Source organism: Salvelinus alpinus, chromosome 28 (assembly GCF_045679555.1).
Source record: "Salvelinus alpinus chromosome 28, SLU_Salpinus.1, whole genome shotgun sequence".
In the NCBI taxonomy this organism is placed as follows: Eukaryota; Metazoa; Chordata; class Actinopteri; order Salmoniformes; family Salmonidae; genus Salvelinus; species Salvelinus alpinus.
Genome location: NC_092113.1, coordinates 11,280,394 through 11,299,914, shown reverse-complemented (window position 1 = coordinate 11,299,914; position 19,521 = coordinate 11,280,394). Strand labels below are relative to the sequence as shown.

The following is a 19,521-nucleotide window of genomic DNA, read 5'->3' as shown; positions in this document are numbered from 1 at the left end:
TGTTTGTTTGACACTTTATTTCATGGTGGTAGGAACACAAGACAAAGGTAATAAAGTTAGTAATGATCAGGTCATGCCACTCTTACTCGGTGCACTGCCCTTCAGGAGTGTCTCAATCAAACAGTAGTTTACAGAGGCCAAACGGAATCCACATGAAGACATAAATAAGGAACAGAAAATAGATTCAAACAGTAAATAGTATATTTTATGTAAAGCCAGAGGTCGACCATTTGTGCGTCCCTCTGAGGATTTGTATGAGAATTATTAATATAATTATTATGTATTAATTTACATGAAGATGATGAGGCTAGTATGCTGGCCAAAGTAAGAGCACAGAACAGTATGGATAATGACTTTGTCAACCTGTAGGCCGCTGACCTGTTTTAAGGCAATTCATAGACAGTTTTGACCCCCCCGACATTAGATCGTGTCGTCTCACTCTTGAGCCTGCGCCACTTGTCTTCTGAGTGCCACTAACACAGGAACCCACTGTTCATGTACTACTGGAATAGGTCAAATTCAACAGTAATACAACATGTAAATACAGTGGTGTACACACACACACCCACACCCAGGGTTCCTGGTCTTGGATTGGACACTAGTCCTTGATTACACTCAAAAGCCATATACTCCGATGCTCTTCCCCTCCTCATTGACATAGGAACATCATTATTGTGTGTCGTGAACAGACAAGTCAGACTTATTTCCAGTGTATAGCACTAAAAACATAACCTCTACAGTTTTACACATTGCAAAATTTTCACTTACAAATTTCAGGGCTGTACAAAATGGCCGTTTTTGTATCGCGAGGGGAAAATAATGAAGAACTTAAACAAACTAGTACAATACCACTGATACTCAACCTTGAACAAGCATTTGTTTTCTCTTATAATATTGCCAAGTATCTTATATATCAAACCAGAGTGGGTTTATGTCAGTCATTGCAGTTTAGTTTTTGCATTGCATTATGAGTTTTTGGATGTTACAGAATTCATCTCGACAATACAAACCCATGCATAAGTACGTTTATTAGTCATTGTGATTATGTTTGCTATTTTTTCCCTCATTTTGCTGCCAAATGTCCCAACTCATCACATTATCACTTTTCCAACAGCAAGAGATGGATCACTCGTAATGCAAGAGAAAGTATAACCCAGTCTTCGTTCCAATTTGATAAAAAAATTGACTTTGAAGTTTGAAAGACTGAAGAATTTCATTGACTACTGAACATTCCATGACTGAGCATTTGAGGGTCCTATTGCCTCCTATGGTATGATACAGTATCTCTCCTCTTCCTCTTGGTCGGTCCTCTCTTCAGCCTGAGCTTACAGCACTCCCACCAGGCAAGTTGCGGTAACAACAACAACCTGTCCTTTTGAGCCATTCCAAGTCCAGCAAAACAAACTCCAATAGAAAAACAAGTGCTCAAAAAAGGACCCCACCAAAATTAAATAGTTATCCTAGCTCAGTGAAATCAGATAGTTGAACCGTTTTGTAAAACACAACGTGTGTTCGCGACAGGTAACTTGGCCGGCAACACAGTGAAACCAAAACAAAACAAAACCAACACTGCAGAAACTGCATGCAACTAATGGTCATCCTGATTGTAAAATAGAAAGCACAATACATGAGATTCACAATTCTTGAGAAGAGAACCAATCTTACATATTCACAGTCTCAGGTATTTATATAGTCTATATTTATTACATTTATTTAATTCAATTATTATTACATTTCTTGATTGATGCATGTTGTGGAATGATGATATGTGTGTTGTTCTTGAATGCAGGGCACTTTGTCTTTGTTCAGCTCTGGGGGTTTGCGAATAGTGAAGTATTTCAAAACTCAAGTCGTTGATTGAGAGGCAATGTAGAGCATTTGCGCTGTTTGAGGAGTTTGATTAAGCGGTTTCAGAAGTTCATTCTGAGCAGCCCTACTGGTAGCAAGCAGAGGGTTCTAGGATACCATTGTCCTGTTCATTAGGCACCAAACGGAAGGAAACAGACACGCCCAATAAAACATGCCCGTTTTCATTTTCCGTTGCAAAATGTTTTAAAAACGTTTTATAACAGTGTGCTCTAATGACCATGACCAAGGAAACAGCAGTATGTATCTCACAGGGGAATGTTTGTATGTATGTATTTCTATAGGCTGTGTTGTGTGGTAGTGAATGATATGGCATCAAGACAAGGAAATAATAGAGAGCACCAATGTGATTCACCAGTGTTCAAGTAATGAGCGAGGGAGAGGTTTTGTTCATGTTTGTTTTAAAACAACAAAACAACACAATGAATACAGCTTACACTTGTCTCGCGACGTCACACAAAAGTACACGTATATGTACGGTTTGTACACCTGCGTTTCAGGGCGGGGATAATGAATGAACAGGAGGCGCAGAAAACAAAAAAATATATATATAAAAAAAAAAATTAAAACAACGTATTCTTTTTATTTTCAATATAAAAAGCAATGAAAAGTATACAAAAATATAAAATAATTACAGCAGTAGACATGGCGTTTATGGAGGGAGTGATTTTAGCCAGGCTATTTTTGGGCCGTGGCTGCCGTGCCAGAGGCGGAACAGTGTAATATTTTGGGGCTGTTCAGGGCGTCCTCCACCAGGTGGAGCTCCACGCCGTCCACCGCAACATCCTTTACACAGCCCACAAAGCCTGTGCTGTAGGCCTTAGGCAGTCTCCGGGCCACAGCCAACTCCTCCAAGCCACCTGTGAGAATAAGAGGGGCGGGGGGGATTTCGAACTCATGAAAAAAGGAGACCCACAGTGTCTGAGGTGCACGGAGAGACAAACACACACACACACACACACACACACACACACACACACACACACACACACACACACACACACACACACACACACACACACACACACACACACACACACACACACACACACACACATCCCTTGCATCTCCCTACAAGCGAACTTGTTTCATGCCACAAAGGGTAACTGACTGCTGTGTGATGTGAGGATTTGTGATGTTGACACTGGCAGTAGATGAAGAGAGAAAGACACATGTAGCTCTGGTGAACAGAGACATCAAACAGTTGGTTCTCTCTGGAGGAGTGCTCTAGCACAATCACTGGAACTTACCTCGCTTTCATTTTCAAGGGGAGTCGTCCTTCTGATAGGTCACCTGTATTACTCTCTCCCTCTCTCTCTCTCATTCCCTCCTTCTACCTGCTCTCCTGCTCCTCGTTTAATCCGCCGCGCCGCGAGTTTGCCTCTCCGTCGAGCTCTTTCCCACCTTCCCCTCTCTTCTCTCTGTCCCCTCTAATCGGATTGCGTGCCTCTGAATCGGGGATCGACAGGGCTAATTTCATGCGAGTTACAGATGAATTAATGATGAGCGGTGAAAGAGGGGGATTTAAGAGAGCAGCCGCTTGATGTACGGCCTGCTGAAAGGATAATGTATTCTAGCCGCGGGGTGTGCTCAGCACCTGTTTGGAGCCACAGCAGTGCACTTGTGTGGTGTGTCATTAGCCTGTGCGTGTGTGTGTGTGTGTGTGTGTGTGTGTGTGTGTGTGTGTGTGTGTGTGTGTGTGTGTGTGTGTGTGTGTGTGTGTGTGTGTGTGTGTGTGTGTGTGTGTGTGTGTGTGTGTGTGTGTGTGTGTGTGTGTGAGAGAGCGAGCGAGAGAGATAGTGTGTGTATGTGTGTCATGGCTCTCCTCGCTCAAACATACACCTTCCCACCACACTGCACGACCACATGCATTTGAAAGTAATTTGTTTCTATTTCCTCAGAATGTTCCATCTAGACACAGCGGGTGCTCTTTCAGAAGCCATTTCTCTGAGCGAAGTTCAGGCCAAATGGAACTCAAAAAGATAACGGAACGACTTTGGTCGTTTCAAATTCCCGAGAGCGGAGAACTTTTGAGTTTAGTCAGACCGTTTAATATCACAAATCAACACCTGAATAGAGGGGGACAATCAGCTATGTCACATTTCAGACCAATTGTTTTCATGCCCAGTGAGCTCTCCGTCATCCATTGCAATGCAGAGTGCATTCCTCATTTCTGCCACACTTTACCATCGTTCCAGCTGGAGATGTACTATGTGAGCTGGATTAGGTTATGTGGTGCCCGGCGGTACCTCGGCCACTACTCCATGTCCTATACACTGTCAGAGGAATGCTAGACGTGCTCTGGTAAGCATTTCCTCACTAAAAACAACATTTTATTGTCTGACCTATTTGATAAATGTATATATTCAGAACTAACCAAACCAGAGGAGTGTGTCTGTGTTTCTGTCTGTCTGCGTGTGTAAACCCCAAGACGCAAGCTCATTAGTGCACCTACCCAACCAGAGGGCTCCGTCTGTGTCCAGCTGAGTGGCTGCCAGGGGCGACGACCCCGTGACCGCCGCCTCGTTGCCCACCTGGAGAGAGCCGTCCCTAAGTGCTCTAAGAGAGGGGGAGGAGGAAGAGAGAGGTGGGAGATAGAGAGGAAAGAGATAGGGGAGATGGAGGAGGGGAGTGAGAGAAGGGGGAGGTAGACCGAGAGGGGATAGATATAGGCAGGGGGAGAGAGAGAAGGGGGAGGTAGAGCGAGAGAGGGGATAGATATAGGCAGGGAGAGAGAGAGAAGGGGGAGGTAGAGCGAGAGAGGGGATAGATATAGGCAGGGGGAGAGAGAGAAGGGGGAGGTAGAGCGAGAGAGGGGATAGATATAGGCAGGGAGAGAGAGAGAAGGGGGAGGTAGAGCGAGAGAGGGGATAGATATAGGCAGGGAGAGAGAGAGAAGGGGGAGGTAGAGCGAGAGAGGGGATAGATATAGGCAGGGGGAGAGAGAGAAGGGGGAGGTAGAGCGAGAGAGGGGATAGATATAGGCAGGGAGAGAGAGAGAAGGGGGAGGTAGAGCGAGAGAGGGGATAGATATAGGCAGGGGGAGAGAGAGAAGGGGGAGGTAGAGCGAGAGAGGGGATAGATATAGGCAGGGAGAGAGAGAGAAGGGGGAGGTAGAGCGAGAGAGGGGATAGATATAGGCAGGGAGAGAGAGAGAAGGGGGAGGTAGAGCGAGAGGGGATAGATATAGGCAGGGAGAGAGAGAGAAGGGGGAGGTAGAGCGAGAGAAGGGATAGATATAGGCAGGGAGAGAGAGAGAAGGGGGAGGTAGAGCGAGAGAAGGGATAGATATAGGCAGGGAGAGAGAGAGAAGGGGGAGGTAGAGCGAGAGAAGGGATAGATATAGGCAGGGAGAGAGAGAGAAGGGGGAGGTAGAGCGAGAGAAGGGATAGATATAGGCAGGGAGAGAGAGAGAAGGGATAGATATAGGCAGGGAGAGAGAGAGAAGGGGGAGGTAGAGCGAGAGAAGGGATAGATATAGGCAGGGAGAGAGAGAGAAGGGGGAGGTAGAGCGAGAGAAGGGATAGATATAGGCAGGGGGAGAGAGAGAAGGGGGAGGTAGAGCGAGAGAGGGGATAGATATAGGCAGGGAGAGAGAGAGAAGGGGGAGGTAGAGCGAGAGAGGGGATAGATATAGGCAGGGAGAGAGAGAGAAGGGGGAGGTAGAGCGAGAGAGGGGATAGATATAGGCAGGGAGAGAGAGAGAAGGGGGAGGTAGAGCGAGAGAAGGGATAGATATAGGCAGGGAGAGAGAGAGAAGGGGGAGGTAGAGCGAGAGAAGGGATAGATATAGGCAGGGGGAGAGAGAGAAGGGGGAGGTAGAGCGAGAGAGGGGATAGATATAGGCAGGGAGAGAGAGAGAAGGGGGAGGTAGAGCGAGAGGGGATAGATATAGGCAGGGAGAGAGAGAGAAGGGGGAGGTAGAGCGAGAGAGGGGATAGATATAGGCAGGGAGAGAGAGAGAAGGGATAGATATAGGTAGGGGGAGAGAGAGAAACAGAAGGAGAACATTTGTTTACAGCCTGTCTGCTACATCATTTTAAATTCCACTTCAACTGGCATGTAGCAGACATCAAGACTTCAATGAGAGTAATCAAGTCTTCACTGCTCTGATGATTGTGTGCTTAGCAGTTGATTGAGGGAATGGGAGAGAGAACTTGCGTCCAAAATGGCACCCTATTCCCTAAAAAAGTTTTGACCAGAAAAGTAGTGTGCTTTATAGTGAATAGGGTGCCATTTCAGACACAGCCAGTCACTTAGCAGTCTGTCAATTACAGAGACCAACTTCCATGGATTCAAAGGAATCAAATCTCCACTATGTGGTAAGTAAGCACTTATGTCATAGGACGATGCGGGCAGGTAGCACTCAGTGTGTTTCGAGCAGAAGAGATGTCAGACAAAGTAATAACATTCATAACACATGACCTCAGACTTAAAGGAAAAATGAATTTTTGGGACGGTATTAACAGTGGATTAATGAAAAAACGATTTTTCTTTTAAATGCTGTGGCATAAAAGCTAACCAAAAGCTAGCTTGTCGAAGAAATTGAAGGCGAATATGAAAACCATACACTCTGTATGCTGTGTATGGTTTGTAACACTCTGTAACATTTCACAAACTTTGTTCCACTCTTTGATCATTTTCTATAACTAAATTATTACTAACATGAATATTCATTTAGTGGTGTATCCTAGAACTTACACTTAAGTCAAATGTTAACTTTTCAAGTCAAGTGTGGATTTGACCCTAAAACAAAATTTTACCAATACAGGCTATCCTACACTTCAACAACAAGAACGTTCATGGAACCACCGGTGTACCATGCGGTCACGTTCAAAACCGTCTTACCTGCTGGCCTTGATGCGGATCCAGCGGTTGGTGTTGACGCGGACCGTCGAGCGCAGCACCACAGGCTTGGAGCCCAGGTCGTAGGTCATCTGCACACGGCCGTCCACCACTGCCAGGGCGATGTAGTCAGATCGCTCCACGCCCTTACCACTCCACAGCACCAGGCCCTGAGTGGCCTCGGTCTTAATGCTCAGTTCAAACTTGTTCACCAGCAGGGCTTTCTCACTGCGGGGGAGGGGGAGGAGAGTTACAATGGCTTATGTTAGTGAAGTGAAGAGGAAGTTAGGTGATCGTGACATTTGCACGTTTGCATACTGGCTGAGGTGACTCAGGGTTGACAGTGACAGGGTGCATCCAAAATGGTAGTGGCCGGTGGTGGCTCTGTCCTGATACACTACTGGCTTCCTAATTCCTTGTCTAGATTCCTTCATGACTACTGATCTGAAAGCACTTGACAGGGTCATGGTGGGAAACCTGTAAGGTCCTTTAACCTGCCGCTGCCTATGGTGCAGAGGAGACAATGACAGTGAAAGGAAGATTAGGTAAAGACTATATTGGATCAGTTATGATGTTTTCACTTCACCCTGGGTATCGCCAGCTCTCTTTCCCTCTATCTCTCTCTCCTGGGCTAACTGTGCAGGAGCTCTCCTCTCTTCTTCCTGTGAGGTGGTGGTTGCTGTGGGGGGGGGGTTTGGAGCTAGCTGTCTGAAGTGCTGTTTGATCATAGTCTCTGGACTGCCAGTGCTACGGGGGCGTCAGGGAGCTGGGGACAGGGGTGGAGACCCGGGGACATCCTGGCTTGTCCTATGGAGGAGTGCTCTGTGTCACTGTCACAGCTGTGTCTGCTCTGGGAGAGTGGGGCCGCTGCTCAAAGCCTGACTGGAGTGGGGTGGTTTGCACACACACACACGTTCATGCACTCGCACACACACACAGGAACACGTTCATGTACGCACACATGCGCACACACACACACACACACACACACACACACACACACACACACACACACACACACACACACACACACACACACACACACACACACACACACACACACACACACACACACACACACACACACACACACACACACAGCTCCATTTGGTACAGACCTCAAACACAAACACTCCTGAAGGGATGCTATTTTTAAAAATAGCTCCTTTGTTCTCCACTGTTCCCCCTGTGTGTGTGTGTGTCACCAATCGGTATCGCTGTAATGTATTGTGATGCCGACTAGGCTCAACTACTTTCACAGTTTTCAAAAGGATCTTAAACAAAAAACGGAGACAAACACAGGCAAAGCACACAGAGGATAGAGAGCACACAACACAACACAGAACAGAACGACACGGGAACACAAGACACAGATCACACGAGACAGACATGACACGTACACGAAACGAGTCAGCACAGCAAACAGACAGAGAGGCTCATGGGAGCACAGGGGGTTATACACAGGACATGAGGAGAGGTAAAGAGAAAATGACAGCAGACTACGCCTAAATCGATCCACTTTAAATAAAGTTGGATTTGATTCTGTCATCAGGCCGGCCAAAAACGGGGCTACTGCCAATGAGCTAACAGGAGTGAAGAGATTGGACTGATTGTTTAATTAAGGTCTCTAATTTGGTTTCTGCTCAGGTATGGCCAACAGGGGTTTGACACATGTACAGTATTCGACCCAGCAGAGAGGAAGGAGTGCAAAGTGGAATTGGATGCGTCTCTTAATACACCGCAACCACATTTGGGTTTAAGACTTCCAAGGGAAACCGTTCCATTCTAAAAAGACAATTCACTGGAGCACAAACAAAACAGAGTGACTAATGAATGAATGGTCATAGAGACCCACTGGACACAAACGGTCAGTAGAAAAACGCATACAATATTTGGACTCCTTTCCCTAGGTCTAACCCTCACAGTACCCAGGGGCCCCAAATAAATCATAAGCTGTGTCCAAAATGGCACCATATTCCCTATATAGTGCACTACTTTTGAACAGAGCCCTATATGGACCGTGGTCAAAAGTAGTGCACTATAAGGGGCTGCAGGTAGCCTAGTGGTTAGAATGTTGGACCAGTAACCGAAAGGATGCTAATCCCTGAGCTGACAAGGTAAAAAAAATCTGTCATTCTGCCCCTGAACAAGGCAGTTAACCCACTGTTCCTAGGCAGTCATTGTAAATAAGAATTTGTTCTTAACTGACTTGTCAAGTTAAATAAAATATAGGAAATCATTTCTGGCAAAGCCATAGTGTTACACATCAAACTTCTATGGCAATAGCCTAGGGACAAGGTTCAATAAAACCTCACCAGGATGGATTGTCAGGAATAATAAGGCCATGGTCATCAAAATAAGGATATACTATACTAGACTTATTATGCGTTGGACCCTGCAGGGACAAAGTTTGAAATGAATTGAAGGATAGCATGTGAAACAAGGCAGGTATTTTAAATGCTATCAAGGTGGCTTACTTACTGGACTAATAATGCGTATTTTATTACTCATTGATTGAAGTACATTTTTAAAAAGGCTTAGAATGCTATGCACCCCATCGCCTCTAGATGGCAGTAGTAAATAGAGCATTGCTAGGCTTGTACGGAGAACATTGCATAGCAAGGCTGGATGCTGTTTTGGCTGCTAGTGCTGTAGATTACTGGTACCACTGAGCTACTCTGTCTTAATAGACCCTGGGTGCCATTGCAACAGCTAATGGGGATCCAGAATAACAAATAAATAAGTGGGGCCATAGAATACTGTCTCTATAAGTGGCCCAGTTTATAGAGTAGCGTGGCCCTCCAATGCTTTCTCTATGGGGCCCAGTGTACAGATTAGTGTGGCCCTTTAACACTTCTCTCTATGGGGGCCTAAAGTATTGAATAGTGTGGCTCTCCAATACTGTTTCTATGGGTCATTCTCCAATACTGTTTACTTGGTCTGTGAGAGGTTAGGCTGCAACCTGCGGGTGGTTGTGTCAGGTGGGTGGGGATGGATGGGGAGGCAGCATGCTAGCGGTTGGTTGGACAGCGCTGGTTACAGGCTCCAGGCTGCAGGGGACACTCACCTTTGCTCTGACGGGTTCTCCAGTGACTCTGGACTTTAAGGGAGCAGGGGAGAGAATGTAAGGGCATGCGATAAGCGCAAGAAGGGGGGCGGGAAGAGGACCCACGAGGACCCTTACAGGGTGACGCATCGTCACCCCAGCATAGAGAGGAGCTTCGTAGACAAGGAGACGTGGCGAACTGAGCAAGTTATTTGCTCGAGAGCTGGGAAAGCAGGGTGACTACGTTCTCATGACCATACTAGCATACTGCTTAAAATGCATGCCCAATGCATTACTACATTCCAAGTAATATGGTAGTATGGATATACTACGAAGTACTAGGAGCTTTACTGTGATCAGAGATACAGTACTGCAGATCCATTGCGATCACGGTTCAGAAGCAACAGCAACATAATGAGGTCCTCAGAGGAGGACGACCACCACTCAGACTCCAAGTCAATGCCCAAGACGTGTCTTAAGGGGAGAGTTGGGCAACAATGTAATGATTTTTAAAATAATTTTACTGCAAAACCAATTTCCCCTTCGGGATAATAACATTTCCCACTACTACTACTATTACTGAGTCCGATGACAGTGTTGTGTGTGTGTGTGTAGCCTGCTTGAGTGAAGGAAGCACCAAATTAGAAAAATTGGGTAATCAACAAAAATGGGGTCAAATATCGTATTACCAGAGACGGAGCCCTATATCATTGGTCGCTCCAATAATGATGCGTGAGAGAATCGACCCAAGGTTTCAAAAGAGGAGGCATCAGCCAATGAAGACTGATCTTGGCTGCTGTAAATAGTAACAGCAACGTTAGCCCAGGGTGACAGCGGTGGTCTGTGTGTTGTAATCACGTTGTAATAACGTTCCTCTGAGGAATTCATTCATTCATTTGTTAATTCACTCATTAATCCCTGTTCTAACACCAGATAATGTTGAATCGATGCCACTCGCTCGGAGAGAGAGTGCCGGCAAGCTCTAGTTTGGCCTAGAATGGCCACTAATCGTGCCCCTCACCCTTACAGGAAGTGACAACTAATAAAGCTCTGGCCAGTCCAGCTGGAAGGACCATGATCATCGCCCTAACGGATATCGATGCCCTCTCGGCCTCAATTTGAGGTCTTTCTTTTAAATAATTTTCCAAAGAGGAAATAACTCTTTGATTAACACGTCAGTCGTCCTTTTTCTCCGCCGCCGCCGACTCGATAATTATTCATAATTGCAGTTGGAAATTGGATTAAGCGGAAATGACAGCGGCTTGAATCTGTATATCGAATTATCTGGTGAATCCGCTTGGCATAAATCAACCTAAATCCAACTTCCCCTGCTTTCCGTTGTTCTTTCAGGAGGTTACTTACCAAGCTAAGAACAGCGAAGAGGAAACTAATAACAAACTAAGATCAAATTGTTACCCAAGAGGAGTCAGTCTCCCAAGAGGAGTCAGTTAAATAATCGATGCGGGACTTGCAGCAAAATTGAGGAAGGGGAACATTTTGGTCCATAATCTTGCAGTTAAGAAGGGGTCTCATTCATTTCAACATGACAGTTAATACCATCCAATATAAGGTGTATTTCTGGTTGTGGCGAATGTAGTTACAACCATGCATACAGTATAGCACCTGCTTTCTGTGGATTCATGCAGTCATGCTTTCATTTAGACTGGAGTGTGATGAGGAATTTGGAATGAGAAAAAAAATCTAATCCAATTATGGGCATGGAGTTTGAAGGTAAAATCCTGTAGGCCTATTTAAATATAATACACATGATAGCTATCTGCATAGAGTAAGATGATGAAGATGACATAGAAGGAACATAAAGATATCATCTGTCACGTTGTGTTAACTATCGTAATGTATTAGTCTGGCTTTGTATTAGTTAGGTTAGTCTGGCTTTGTATTAGTTAGGTTAGTCTGGCTTTGACTAAACCTGGGAATGTTGGGGACTCCTTTGAGCGTACTTACTCCGGAATCTCATTGGTCAGTTGGCTTGAGTGCAGCAGAAGGACAGACAAGGAACACTCATATGAGATGGACAGACAAGAGACAGAAGAAGACAGACGGACAGATGGACGGCAGCACAGACATCTGACAGCCTTAACGAGGACAACAGACAGAGGATAAAGACAGATCTTAAAATTCTCTCTCACGATTCGCCCTGTGTGTGTGTGTGCGCGGGTGTGCGTCTGTGTGCGTGCATGCATGCACATGTGCTCTGTGTGTGTGCTCATAAGACCACAAATTAACTGTCGGTTTCTCCCATTTTCACGCCTTGGAATGTTGTGCGAACACTTGTGAAGGATCTGGATGGGCAGCCTTATGTTCCATGTCTTGTCAGGTTCATCATCACAAACATTTAATGCGTGCCAACCTGCAGGCGGGTGTGCCAGCATGGAAGACGTAGAAGGATGGTAGAGGACCAAATGTATAAGTGGCCGCCTGGAAGGCAGGAAACGTTTTTCTCTCTTCCACACCCAGAAGAGAAACCATTTACACCTACAGCATCCGGCTATTCCTGTTATAGCTGGTGTGTGTTTAGAAATTGCCACAGACACTTTGGGACTGCTAATTTGAAGGACACAGTCACACATACTGTAAGTCTAAAAGAAGATTAAATTGAACACCATTTTAACAAAAGCCTATGATGATGCCATGCTGGTATAGTATGGCATGGTGTTGTGTGTGTGCGTGTGTATACGTGTGTGTCGGCTCAGTCCGCCTCGGCGCACAGCGAGCGAGGGGGGTGCTCGGGGCGATGCCATAATTGTTCGCCGTGCCGCTAATTACCGAAATTCAGTCAAAACCAGAGACAGTGCAGGGGAAGTGGTTGAACTATTAGCTAACGCCCGGTTCACTACGAAGCCCCTAATGGGCCTGGAATAATCAACCTTGTCACCACCACTTACTGCAGTGGAATATGAATGGGGAGGCCATTAGCCATTTCGCAACTTCCGGTTAGTGTTAACATCGGAGGCAATTTCGCTCAACCCAATTAGCATTAGCATCGGAGGCCATTAGCATTAGAATTGATGGACAAGATGGCCTCTACTTTACCTCTTGGTGACGGCGTTGTGGTACTCAATGAATGTCCGGCCGTCAAAGGCGATGGACTCCGTTTCCCCGGCGGACTTCTCGAAGATGGCTGCGAGGAAGAGGACAAGGAGGAAGACGAACATTGAATGTGATCACATGAATCAATAGGAAAACATGGCTCCTTTAATTGGAGTCAGGCAATGGATGGTGATGATCTGGGATGAGCGTTCATGCGCTTATGGTTTGAAGGGACATTAGGGCATACGGCCAAATTTAATGGGAATGGTGAAGTGTATGTGTGTGTAGTATGCACGTGTGTGTGTAGCATGTATGTCTGTCTGTGTGCGTACGTGTGAAAATGATGAAACAGAGGGGTAACTCTAACCTTCAAAAGGGGGACACTAAGACTAGCATGACATCGATATTACTGACAAAACGTTGCATTGAGTTCAGGATCGTTGTTCGCTTACTGTTCTGACAGTGTGTGCCTGTGAAGCCGAGGAGGCACACACACTCATAGCTCTCCAGCAGGGGGTTGCAGCGACCCCCGTTGTGGCAGGGCTCACGGCTGCAGGTGTGGCCCTCGAACATGGCCACGTCACTGGAGTGCAGCGCGTTCTCTTGCCGGAGGATAGGCGTGCCCATCAGGGTGATCTGACAGGGAGAATAGAGAGGGAGGGGACTTAGACCTGTCATAGTGCACTGTGTAGCCTCATTTACCTCAGGGCCCAGGTCTGAATCAGTCCTTGATTAAAAGGAAACAGCAGCAGGGCTATGGCCCTCGAGGACTGTAATTAAATAGCCATGACAAGTCAATGCAGCATACATACTGCATACAACACATTACACATTACAACTCCCCTCGTCTCAAACTCGAGACACATGAATAACAACTTTACAAGTCACTTACTAATTAATTCAGCAAATAACTGCTAAAACATACTTTTAGACTGAGCTTTGATTAACTTGGCGCTTTCAAAGGAAAGTTTTCGAAGAGAAAGAGCTAATGACACGTTGACGCTAGCTAGCATTAAGTAACATCCTGCCTTTGTTGGAAGGCCATTTTTGGCACTCAAAGACGAGCCTTTTGCTGCGGAGGAGAACAAACAAGCTGGAAAGTTGTCAGGGAAAAGATCTGAGCTGAGAAACATGGAGGGACATCAAATGTGTTCTATTCTATTATTAGTACAGTAAGCCAAAAGAAAAGGAGCCACCGTCAGCACTGATAAACTAGCTGACCTTCGACCTTACAATGGTTAAAGTCACTGTAAAGGTCTGCCATCAAGTGTAGGCAGCTGATGTTCTTGTCCATCACTAAATCCTGTTCAAATATAGCTATCCATGTATAAGGTAGATTCAACATTGTGTCACAGTTAAATTATGTCAAATACCTATTGTAATTATTTTATTTTTATTTTTATGTAATTGATAGTTGTTGATAATTTACAGAATTGATAGAAACTTTTGCCAAACCTTCTGAACAGTGTGTGTGGCTAAACATATCTGCTGAGGATTGTGTGTGGGGACAGGACACTCACCTTCTGAATGGTCCCCTTGAAGCCATCTTTGAGCGAGGCTGCCCTTGCTAACCGGCTGAAATCAGGAGCACCACCCACGAACAGAGACTCCTTCAAGTTGAGAGCGGTGTGTTGGTTCTGGAGAGAGACAATGGGTTAGAACCCTATGTAACAGGGTCTAGAAACCTTCTAGAACCCTACCAAAGGACTAGAACCCTACCAGAGACCAAAACTCTAATAATAGGCACTAGAACCCTATAGCAGGTACAATGGAGGCTGCTGAGGGGGGGACGACTCATGATAATGGCTGGAACGGAGCGAATGGAATGGCATCAAATACATGGAAACCATGTGTTTGATGTTGTTGATACCTTTCCACCTATTCTGCTCCAGTCATTACCACGTGCCCGTCCTCCCCAATTAAGGTGCCACCAACTTCTGTGAACAAGGACTAGAAAGACACCTGACCAACACAAATGAGACCTGTTGTCTGTTTTTTGTTCATTTTTTAGCCATAGCACGAGACTAATAACAGTGAAAAAGATTTCTCCTTTGAAAGATATATCTACATAGTGCAGGGCTATAAAGTGCACTTCTTGTTTTCATCCTCTCCTTCTAATCAGGGAATGACTCAGACCTGGGACACCAGGTCAGTGCAATTAACTACCAGGTAGAAACTAAAACCAGAAGTGATTCGGCCCTCCAGGAGCGTAATTAAACAGCCTTGATATAGTGCAGGACAATTCGCTATAACTAGACTACTTCCTTTTCCACACCAATAAACTTGATATATTACAAAACATAATTGATTTATGCGCCACTCTCCGAACAGTCAATTATTCGTTATCTAGTACAAAACACAAGAAAAGGGCTACAAAGAGAGTCGCCTGGTGCGGCTGGAGAGACGGTATGGAAAGTGTTTTTTTATATGAAAGTCTCTCTAATGAATGACTGACTATACCGGCGACCTTTCCGGCGCCGAGCGAGCCGCGGCCTTTAATTGGCCGTTCATTTGCGCAGCAGACGATCATGAAATCAGGCCCTTGCTCCATCCAGAAAGGTGCAGGAGAGCTGCCTCCAATTACGACAGCATTCCTTCTGCGCAGGAAGTGCAGGCCCACTCTTAGGGAGGAATTACGGATCTTTATGTTTATGTAGGGCAGTAATTGCCAGAGGGAAAAGCCGAGGTAATTGGTGGAAAAATAATGAAAGGGGCCAAGTAAACATGGGTTATGTGTGAAGAGAGCTGGCATGGGGTCCTGCTTTTATTTGAGATGGGAGCTGGAGGTTGGAGGGTATAGGCCAGTGGGGCTTTGCTGTGTGGTGCGCCTGGAGTGAGCTCTGACAGAAAGGAAGACCCGGGCCAAGACCTCCAGCCCAGTCGAGTGGGTCACCTGTGGCTGCCTGGGGATAACAAAGTGCCGAAATGGGCCCGGTTTCCTATAATCCCTAACACTTTAGCTAAAGGGGATGCGCAAGTGAAGACTAACAGTTGGGATCAACTCTATTTTGATTCAGGATTAAAGTTGACATGCGATTCTCCCCGTTATAATGTAAACAACTTGAAGCATTTTAAAAATGGATATATAAATCCAATCCACTAATATTGAATTTTATAATAATATATAATAAACATGCTTTCTATCAATTTGAATGGTCATATTGGATTCCGAATAGGAGTGAATTGGACGCTGCTAACAGGCCAGTCTAATAGAATGGACGTTGTCAGTGCTGTTGTGTGCGGTTATGAGTGAACGAGTGAGTGAGTGATCGAGTGACTTTATGATATGGAGAGTTTTGTTTCTCTTTCGCAAAAGAAAGTACATGACAAAAGAACAGCCCGGCTTGGCTTGGCACCCCACTCTCTCTTTACTTTATTCTCGCTCTTCTTCTCGCTCTCGACTGCTACACGGCGCAGGAGAGAAATCCCCGCCCACGAGAGACTAATGAACACGTTTCATTGTTGCGAGGAACAATGGCGGTCAGAAAGATAACCGACTCCCCTCCTCCCTCCCTCCGCCTACGCAACAGATGGACTGAGGTGAAAGCCAAACCGAGTTCTTTAACAAATGTCTCTACTTCGGTACTGTGTATGAAATGATAGCACTAAACACAGACCCTTTTCCCCTGTCAGTTCTATAGTCTAATAACTGTCGTATGGTGGCGCATGGGAATGAGAAGTGGCGAAATGAAATTGAAGCTGAAAGTGGAGAAATGAAATATGTCTAAGGTGGATGGGACTTATTACCTTCCGTGATTTCTTAGTTTCCAGACAGCACACAGTAAGAGAAAAGGAGGGAAAAAAGGTTATCAGAAGAGAGAGCGAACAACGGATGTCGGTGTGCGGAGAGTCATGCAACACACACACACACACACACACACACACACACACACACACACACACACACACACACACACACACACACACACACACACACACACACACACACACACACACACACACACACATCGAACCAACATAAAACCGCACAACACAAACTGTGAAGCCCGAAGGTCAGAAGGCTGCCACGCAAAATAAATGAAAAAGAGAAATTGACCTTAATAAGGAAGTTGCAGCTGGACTAGAACCACTGCGGCTCAGACAGAATTCAGATCCACCATATAGCCACTGCAGACAGTGTTTTGTCTGTTTGTGTGAGAAAGCATGCATGGATTTGTGGCAAAAATGTTCTGTTTAAAGATATCCTGCAATACTGAAACTACCATTCCAGGTATAATTACTTTATGTAAGATATCTATATCAAAGACGCTCTCTGAGTGCAGCGGGACACCCTGCCTCCCCTCATCATTGTAAACGCAGGAGTAGGAGAGAATTAGCTGCCAGCTAAATCCTGCATGGAGCCTCTTCGCATAGAGCTCCTCCATCACTAGCCTTCGCTCACCCCCCCCTCTCTTTTCCCTTCTCCCTGTTCTACTCTTTTAATATGATTTTCTGCCCATGTTGCTGGAGTGAAACATAATTACCATACGAAGAACAGGAAGAAAAAAGAAGAGTGAAAAGGAGACGGCAGAGCATCTTGCATGAGGCGGCTTTGGAGTTGACATGCGTGCTGCGGGTGTACATGTTCCTAATCACAAATTACACTGTTTAATTTAATTGGATGACTTGCGGACACATCTAGCTATTAGATTTCTCTCACTTAGGCCCATGTATCTGGTTTATTGCTTGGCTATCATTATTTATTCGGAGCTCAAAGGTATCAGTTAAGTCATACTAACGGGTGTATACCACTCGGGCCGTAGAGGTTTCGTGAATGCAACAAATAGGAACAAGATTGTACTACTGTTTAGGCATGTCAGCAGAGTCAAATAGGGCAGATAAAAATGATTATTTTTTTTAAAAGGGAGGAGTCATTTCCAGATAAGAGACGTAGCCTCTACGTCTCGAGCATACTATTTCTCACCTTGACGAGCTGTCAGAAGACAGTGGAATGTGTTTTCAAACACAACCCTGGTAGAGTGTATGCCCTTATCGAGGTCCTCAACTAGGGAAATGTTTTTGCTGAGTCAGCTCTGGTGTATCATCACCAGTGAACTCTGGGAGAATACAGTGCATTAGGTTGAACGCATCCTTTGATAAGGGCATATCACAGGAGGCTGCTGAGGGGAGGACGGCTCATAACAATGGCTGCAATGGAGCAAATGGAATGGCATCAAACAGCGGAATGGCTTCCATGCGTTTGATGTATTTGATACCATTCCACTAATTCCGCTCCAGCCATTACCACGAGCCCATCCTCCCCAGTAGCGCAGGCTAAGCACAAGCAAAGGCTGCATATTGCCTTGTATTATAGCATACTCATAGCCGGTTTTCCTTGCATGCTAATAGCTAGGCTAATCATAAAGACGTCTGATAAGCCTAGGATGCTAACTCTCTCTGTCTGTCTCACCGGCGACTCTCCTCTGACTGGGTCCTTTCCGTTGATGTTAATCTCTCCCTTTCGATTGGCCCGCTCCAGGTTCACTGTGTTCCACACGCCCATCTTGATCTTATCTTTACTCCTGCATGAGAGGAACACACACAAACGAGTCAAGAGGTCAGGGACGTCTCAAAACAACACACACAAGTGCAATCTAAAATCAAAAGAGACCAAAATAACCCAGCTAACAAGGAGTGCAGACTATGTTCTACAGTCACTATGGGGTTCAAAAGTCATTATAGGGTTCTTTACTAGAGTTGATACGGTTTTCCTTACTAGTCACTATGGGGTTCTAAACTAGAGTAACCATGGGGCTCTAGATTAGTCGCTATGCAATTTTAAACTTGAGTACTATGGGATTCTAGACTAGAGTCACTATGGGGTTCTAGAGTAAAATCACTGTGGGGTTCTAGACTAGAGTCACTATGGGGTTCTAGTGCGGTGCCCACCTGATGACAGCGGGGCCCTTGCCCAGGTCATAGCGGAACTCCAGGATGCCGTCGTTGAGGGAGAGGGAGATGAAGTCCCCTTTGCCGTCCGTCTTCTGGCCGCTGTAGAAGATCATGCCGTTGGAGTCATTGGCCATGAGCACCACTGTCATGCTGACCTTTTGGCTGCAGACAAAACACAAACAACAATGGTAAACAAATGCCAGGCAAAAGACAAACAGAAAGCAAATACCTGCACTGAACGGAGGCCAGACTTGGTATTAACCACTGGTCTACGGTGCTTGTCTGTCTTTCAATTGTTCTGTCTATCTGACCTTTTTATAATGTGACACTACAGTGCCTTCAGAAAGTATTCACACCCCTTCTTCTTCTTCCACATTTTGTTGTGTTACAGCTTGAATTCAAAACGGATTTTTAAAAAAAAGTATAATAATCTTACCCATCTCCACAGAATACCCCATAATGACAAAGTGAAAACTTGTTTTTAGAAATTTCTGCAAATATATTGAAAATGAAATACAGAAAAATCGAATTTACATAAGTATTCACACCCCTGAGTTAATACATGTTAGAATCATCTTTGGCATCGATTACACCTGTGAGTCTTTCGTGGTAAGTCTCTAAGAGCTTTGCACATCCTAGATTGTACAATATTTGGCTATTATTATTTAAAATTATTTCTGCTCTGTCAAATTGGTTGTTGATCATTGCTAGACAACCATTTTCAATTCTTGACAGATTTTCAAGCAGACTTCAGTCAAAACTGTAACTTGGCCACTCAGGAACATTCACTGTCCTCTTGGTAAGCAACTCCAGTGTAGATT

General features: G+C 45.3%; 1 protein-coding gene across 7 annotated transcripts in view; it reads right to left on the bottom strand.

The window, feature by feature from the left end:
• The window catches only part of agrn (agrin), a 280,235-nt gene continuing 260,714 nt past the window's right edge, over positions 1-19,521 (bottom strand). For 4 of the 7 annotated variants that reach the window (XM_071371598.1, XM_071371600.1, XM_071371603.1 and 1 more), the window contains 10 exons: positions 18,698-18,862; positions 18,219-18,330; positions 14,329-14,445; positions 13,261-13,444; positions 12,812-12,899; positions 11,723-11,746; positions 9,779-9,811; positions 6,715-6,939; positions 4,322-4,425; positions 1-2,726 (listed from right to left, as the gene is read on the bottom strand). In XM_071371598.1, coding sequence (XP_071227699.1) covers positions 2,545-2,726; positions 4,322-4,425; positions 6,715-6,939; positions 9,779-9,811; positions 11,723-11,746; positions 12,812-12,899; positions 13,261-13,444; positions 14,329-14,445; positions 18,219-18,330; positions 18,698-18,862 — 1,234 coding nt within the window. In that variant the 3' untranslated portion in view covers positions 1-2,544. The remainder of the gene's footprint in view (positions 2,727-4,321; positions 4,426-6,714; positions 6,940-9,778; positions 9,812-11,722; positions 11,747-12,811; positions 12,900-13,260; positions 13,445-14,328; positions 14,446-18,218; positions 18,331-18,697; positions 18,863-19,521) is intronic. The other 3 variants (XM_071371601.1, XM_071371604.1, XM_071371605.1) reach the window with 1 other exon arrangement.